This window comes from Babylonia areolata, chromosome 12 (assembly GCF_041734735.1).
Source record: "Babylonia areolata isolate BAREFJ2019XMU chromosome 12, ASM4173473v1, whole genome shotgun sequence".
In the NCBI taxonomy this organism is placed as follows: domain Eukaryota; kingdom Metazoa; phylum Mollusca; class Gastropoda; order Neogastropoda; family Buccinidae; genus Babylonia; species Babylonia areolata.
The window spans coordinates 29,097,870-29,105,369 of record NC_134887.1 but is presented as its reverse complement, the minus strand read 5'-3'; the positions used below and the strand labels follow the sequence as shown (position 1 = coordinate 29,105,369).

Sequence of the window (7,500 nt, the reverse complement as noted above, 5' to 3'; positions counted from 1 at the left end):
TCCTCCACCCCCCACCTTCACCCAGCCTAACCACGCCCCACCTTCACCCAGCCTCCTCCACCTTCACCCAGCCTCCTCCACCCCCCACCTTCACCCAGCCTCCTCCACCTTCACCCAGCCTCCTCCACCCCCCACCTTCACCCAGCCTCCTCCACCCCCCACCTTCACCCAGCCTCCTCCACCCACCTTCACCCAGCCTCCTCCACCCCCCACCTTCACCCAGCCTCCTCCACCCCCCACCTTCACCCTCCCCCACTTTCACCCAGCCTCCTCCACTCCTCACCTTCACCCAGCCTCCTCCACCTTCACCCAGCCTCCTCCACCCCTCACCTTCACCCAGCCTCCTCCACCCCTCACCTTCACCCAGCCTCCTCCACCCCCCACCTTCACCCAGCCTCCACCTTCACCCAGCCTCCTCCACCCCCCACTTTCACCCAGCCTCCTCCACCCCTCACCTTCACCCAGCCTCCTCCACCCCCCACCTTCACCCAGCCTCCACCTTCACCCAGCCTCCTCCACCCCCCACTTTCACCCAGCCTCCTCCACCCCTCACCTTCACCCAGCCTCCTCCACCCCCCACCTTCACCCAGCCTCCACCTTCACCCAGCCTCCTCCACCCCCTCCCCCCCCCCATCTTCACCCTCCCCCACCTTCACACAGCCTCCTTCCCCCCCCCATCCCCCCCATACCCCTCTGCCCCTCCTACCTTGACGTATCCCTCCAGGACGTCCAGCTGTTTGTGAAACTCCGGGTCGTCGTAGTCGTAGCGCTTGCCGAAGACCACAGAGCATATGTTGTTGGCCACACTCAGGTGGGTCAGCCGCTCCAGGTCCTGGCAGTCCTGCCCGGCCTTGACCTTCACGTTAAAAAGACAAGAAAAATTCATTGATAGCATTCGATCTAAACATTCGAGGAATCACCAGTGCAACAAATGTAGTATTCGATCAAAACATTCGAGGAATCACCATTCCAACAAATGCACATTCGATCAAAACATTCGACGAGTAAACAATCCTACAAACATACAAACAAATCAATATCAAAACACAGATACATTCACGAGTTTAAATAAGGATAATTCAGAGAATAAGTTTTTTAAGAAAATGTAACTTCGAACAAAGTATGCAAGCAAACTTACAAACAAATCAATATCTAACTGCTGAGATATTCACAAGTTTTACAATGTAGATAACTTTGAACAGAGTATGTATGGAAATATCTGCAAAGTGATCATGCATTTCTAATTCACTTTTGGAGTGCACAGGCTGAGCATTTGTTATTGGTTAGAAAGCTGGCAAGTAAATCCTCTTCGTTGGTAATGGGCCCAGGTACAATCCGAGGTTTAAATAAAAAGAAAAAAAAGAGAGAAGATATCCAAGGTCTATTTTTAGCACCGCTATTGGCCTTGACCTTGTCCAGGATGGCCTTGGCGAAGGTGAGGACCTCGTGCTGCACCTTGTCGGCCAGCACGTTCCGGCCCATGCCCAGGTCGCGCAGGATCCTCATCGCCGTCCTCCTCTGGTCCTTCCACAGCTCACCTGACGTGTTGATCACACCTGGGACATGGGAGAAAAGAAAGAGTGTGGTGTGCTGTGGTGGTGGTGGTGGTGGTGTGGTGGTGTGGTGGTGGTGGTGGTGGTGGTATGGTGGTGGTGGTGGTATGGTGGTTGTGTGGTGTGGTGTGGTGTGGTGATGGTGTGGTGTGGTGGTGGTATGGTGGTATGGTGGTGTGGTGTGGTGGTGGTGTGGTGTGGTGGTGTGGTGGTGGTGTGGTGGTGGTGTGGTGTGGTGTGGTGTGGTGGTGGTGTGTGTGCTGTGGTGTGGTGTGGTGGTGGTGTGGTGGTGGTGTGCTGTGGTGTGCTGTGGTGTGGTGTGTGTGCTGTGCTGTGCTGTGGTGTGTGTGTTGTGGTGTGGTGTGGTGTGCTGTGGTGTGGTGTGGTGTGCTGTGGTGTGGTGTGTGTGTTGTGGTGTGGTGTGCTGTGGTGTGGTGTGCTGTGGTGTGGTGTGCTGTGGTGTGTGTGCTGTGGTGTGGTGTGGTGTGCTGTGGTGTGGTGTGGTGTGCTGTGGTGTGCTGTGGTGTGGTGTGTGTGGTGTGCTGTGGTGTGCTGTGGTGTGCTGTGGTGTGGTGTGCTGTGGTGTGGTGTGCTGTGGTGTGCTGTGGTGTGCTGTGCTGTGGTGTGCTGTGGTGTGCTGTGGTGTGGTGTGCTGTGGTGTGCTGTGGTGTGGTGTGGTGTGCTGTGGTGTATGTGGTGTGGTGTGGTGTGCTGTGGTGTGGTGTGTGTGGTGTGCTGTGGTGTGCTGTGGTGTGGTGTGCTGTGGTGTGCTGTGGTGTGGTGTGTGTGGTGTGCTGTGGTGTGCTGTGGTGTGGTGTGCTGTGGTGTGCTGTGGTGTGGTGTGCTGTGGTGTGCTGTGGTGTGCTGTGGTGTGCTGTGCTGTGGTGTGCTGTGGTGTGCTGTGCTGTGGTGTGCTGTGGTGTGCTGTGCTGTGGTGTGCTGTGGTGTGGTGTGCTGTGGTGTGCTGTGGTGTGGTGTGGTGTGCTGTGCTGTGGTGTGCTGTGGTGTGGTGTGTGTGGTGTGCTGTGCTGTGGTGTGTGTGTTGTGGTGTGGTGTGGTGTGCTGTGGTGTATGTGGTGTGGTGTGGTGTGCTGTGCTGTGGTGTGTGTGGTGTGCTGTGGTGTGCTGTGGTGTGGTGTGGTGGTGGTGTGGTGTGGTGGTGCTGTGGTGTGCTGTGCTGTGGTGTGTGTGCTGTGCTGTGGTGTGGTGTGGTGGTGGTGTGGTGTGGTGGTGCTGTGGTGTGCTGTGGTGTGTGTGCTGTGCTGTGGTGTGTGTGGTGTGCTGTGGTGGTGGTGTGGTGTGGTGGTGCTGTGGTGTGCTGTGGTGTGTGTGCTGTGCTGTGGTGTGCTGTGGTGTGCTGTGGTGTGCTGTGCTGTGGTGTGTGTGGTGGTGCTGTGGTGTGCTGTGCTGTGGTGTGTGTGCTGTGCTGTGGTGTGCTGTGGTGTGCTGTGGTGTGCTGTGCTGTGGTGTGTGTGCTGTGGTGTGCTGTGGTGTGTGTGTTGTGTGGTGTGCTGTGGTGTATGTGGTGTGCTGTGCTGTGGTGTGCTGTGCTGTGGTGTGCTGTGCTGTGGTGTGCTGTGCTGTGGTGTGCTGTGGTGTATGTGGTGTGCTGTGCTGTGGTGTGCTGTGCTGTGGTGTATGTGGTGTGTGTGTTGTGGTGTGGTGTGCTGTGGTGTATGTGGTGTGTGTGATGTGGTGTGCTGTGGTGTGTGTGTGCTGTGCTGTGCTGTGCTGTGGTGTATGTGTTGCGGTGTGTGCGGTGTGTGTGGTGTGCTGTGCTGTGCTGTGCTGTGCTGTGCTGTGATGTATGTGTGTTGTGCTGTGCTGTGGTGTGCTGTGGTGTGTGTGCTGTGCTGTGCTGTGCTCTGGTGTGTGTGTTGCGGTGTGTGTGGTGTGCTGTGGTGTGCTGTGTTATGCTGTGTTGTGCAGAACTGTGCTGAGCACTTTCATGCTGAGCTGAGCTGTTGTGTGGTGTGCTGTGTTGTGTTGTGTTGTGTTGTGTGGGGTCGTATCGAATCGCACCGCAATACAATATTGTATCGTATTGCATGTATTGTATTACTCTTTTTTTTCACAACATATTTTTTCTATGTAAAACATCGGGCTGCTCTCGTCAGTGAGAGCGCGTAGCTGCAGTGAGAGTGCCACCCATTTTTTTTTTTCTTTTCTGCATGCTAGTGTATGTGTTTTCCTACCAAAGTGAACTTTTTTTTCTGAATAAATTTGCCAGGGGCAGTCCTTTTGGTACTGCGAGTAATTCTTTCACGAGCGCCAAATTTACGCTGCGCACTAGACATCGGTAAAGTCTCATAATACTACTACTACTAATAATGATAATGATGATGATAATAATAATAATAATAAAAATAATAATAATAATGGTATTAAATTTGACCATGTTTCTCCTCTTCTTCAGTCTCTCCACTGGTTGCCTGTTTCTGATCGAATAGACTATAAGCTATCCACTCTGACCTTTTCTGCAGTCAACGGATCTGGCCCAAAGTATCTTTCTGAACTCATCCATATCTATACCCCGTCTCGCCAGCTCCGTTCTTCCTCTGATACTCGACTTCTCAGGATACCTCACGTCAGAAGTAAGACCTATGGACACAGATCGTTTTCTTTTCAATCGCCAAAGACGTGGAACGAGCTCCCTGGTAACCTCCGTCATTCTGATTCCCTCGCATCTTTTAAATCTCGTCTCAAAACTCACCTTTTCCCTCAGCAATAAGTTCAATTGTGGCAGGTCCACAACTACATGCATGTATATGAATGTGTATTGTGTGTGCGTGTGTTTATGTACGTTTGTGCCTGCCTATGTGTGCGTATGTGTTAGGGTAGCTGTTAGATACACATGTATGTTAAAATGTATGTATGCAGTGTGTGTGTGTGCGTGCGTGCGTGCGTGCGTGTGTGTGTGTGTGTGTGTGTGTGTGTGTGGTCACATTTTGGTGTGTGTATGTAACATAGATATAATGTTTTATGTTATCAAAAGCGTTTTTGTAAAGCACCTAGAGCAGATTTCTGGATAGTGTGCTATATAAGTATCCATTATTATTATTATTATTATTACTTATATAGCGCTGAATCTTGTGGAGAGACAAATGAAAGCGCTTTCGCAACCAGTCATTCACATCACACGCATGCATAGCTCTAAAAACTGGAGAAGAAGCTGAAGACAAGGGAGAGGCAGGGAAGGGAGGCTATCTTGGGAAGAGGTGGAGTTTAAGGCCAGAATGACTAGCGTCCAGACCACCGCTCAAGGTTTAAATCCGAATAATTAATAAAAAAAAACAAACAAAGAAATAAATGAATAGATGAATGAAGAAAGAAAGAAGGAAAGAAATAGAGGATGTTAGTGAGAAGCGAATTTTTATAACAATTTTATTCGAATTATCTATTTATTTCACCCCCTCAAAAAAAACAAAAAACAAACCCAACAACAAAAAACAAAAACAACCCTCTCATATCCCCCCCCAAAAAAACAAAAAACAAAAAAACACACACCAAAAAACCAAAACAAACACACACACACACACACACACACACACACACACACACACACACACACACACACACACACACACACACACACACACAAACAAACAAACCAAGCCAAACAAGGAAACAAACAAACAAAAACAAAACAAACAAAAAAAACCAACCCCCCCAAAAAACAAACAAACAAACAAACAACAAAACACACACACACACACACACACACACACCCGCTTTGTCAGGGAAGAAGTCTAACAAAAAAACAAATAAAAAACAAACACACACACACACACACACACACACACACACACAAAACAAACAAATAAAAAATAAAAACACTACAACTACTAACTGTGCTGCAAACCCACTGAGGCACAAATCTGATTTAGACATCTCGCATCGTAAAAACCCCGAGAGGAAAGCGTAAAAATAAGATTTTTTTTGTTTATTAAACACACACACACACACACACACACACACACACACACACATACACACACACACACACACACACACACACACACACACACACACACAAACAGAAAAGAAAAAACCCAAAAAAACCCAAGGCATGAGTGTTGAGCGAGGGAGGGGTGAAGGAATGTATGTCATGGTGTGAAAGGGGCGTTTCGTTCTTTACGGCAACACGTGAACATACATGGGTCTTGATTCCCTTGTCTGTCACTTCACCACACCACACCTGACGTCACAACACAATACCACACCACCCCACGCCACACCACACCACACCACACCTGTCGTCACAACACAATACCACACCACCCCACGCCACACCACACCACACCACGCCTGACGTCACAACACAATACCACACCACCCCACGCCACACCACACCACACCACACCACACCTGACGTCACAACACAATACCACACCACCCCACGCCACACCACACCACACCACACCTGACGTCACAACACAATACCACACCACCCCACGCCACACCACACCACACCACACCACACCTGTCGTCACAACACAATACCATAACACACCACACCACGCCACGCCACACCACACTACACCTGACGTCACAACACAATACCACACCACACCACACCACACCACACTACACCTGACGTCACAACACAATACCACACCACACCACACCACACTACACCTGACGTCACAACACAATACCACACCACCCCACGCCACACCACACCACACCACACCTGACGTCACAACACAATACCACACCACCCCACGCCACACCACACCACACCACACCTGACGTCACAACACAATACCACACCACACCACGCCACACCACACCACACCTGACGTCACAACACAATACCACACCACCCCACGCCACACCACACCACACCACACCTGACGTCACAACACAATACCACACCACCCCACGCCACACCACACCACACCACACCTGACGTCACAACACAATACCACACCATCCCACGCCACACCACACCACACTACACCTGACGTCACAACACAATACCACAACGCACCACGCCACACCACACCACACCACACCACACCACACCTGTCGTCACAACACAATACCACACCACCCCACGCCACACCACACCACACCTGACGTCACAACACAATACCACACCACACCACGCCACACCACACCACACCTGACGTCACAACACAATACCACACCACACCACGCCACACCACACCACACCACACCTGACGTCACAACACAATACCACACCACACCACGCCACACAACACCACACCACACCTGACGTCACAACACAATACCACACCACACCACGCCACACCACACCACACTACACCTGACGTCACAACACAATACCACACCACACCACGCCACACCACACCACACCTGACGTCACAACACAATACCACACCACCCCACGCCACACCACACCACACCACACCTGACGTCACAACACAATACCACACCACCCCACGCCACACCACACCACACCACACTACACCTGACGTCACAACACAATACCACAACGCACCACGCCACACCACACCACACCACACCTGACGTCACAACACAATACCACACCACCCCACGCCACACCACACCACACCACACTACACCTGACGTCACAACACAATACCACAACGCACCACGCCACACCACACCACACCACACCTGTCGTCACAACACAATACCACACCACACCACGCCACACCACACCACACCTGACGTCACAACACAATACCACACCACACCACGCCACACCACACCACACCACACCTGACGTCACAACACAATACCACAACGCACCACGCCACACCACACCACACCACACCTGACGTCACAACACAATACCACAACGCACCACGCCACACCACACCACACCACACCTGACGTCACAACACAATACCACAACGCACCACGCCACACCACACCACACCACACCTGACGTCACAACACAATACCACACCACACCACGCCACACCACACCACA

At 51.5% G+C, this 7,500-nt stretch overlaps 1 protein-coding gene across 1 annotated transcript in view; it reads right to left on the bottom strand.

Annotated features, from left to right (window-relative positions):
* The window catches only part of LOC143288135 (cytochrome P450 2B4-like), a 48,935-nt gene that overhangs the window by 16,190 nt on the left and 25,245 nt on the right, over window positions 1–7,500 (bottom strand). Inside the window, exons 3-4 of the mRNA XM_076596427.1 lie at window positions 1,411–1,556; window positions 707–856 (exon numbers count right to left, since the gene is read on the bottom strand). Coding sequence (XP_076452542.1) covers window positions 707–856; window positions 1,411–1,556 — 296 coding nt within the window. The remainder of the gene's footprint in view (window positions 1–706; window positions 857–1,410; window positions 1,557–7,500) is intronic.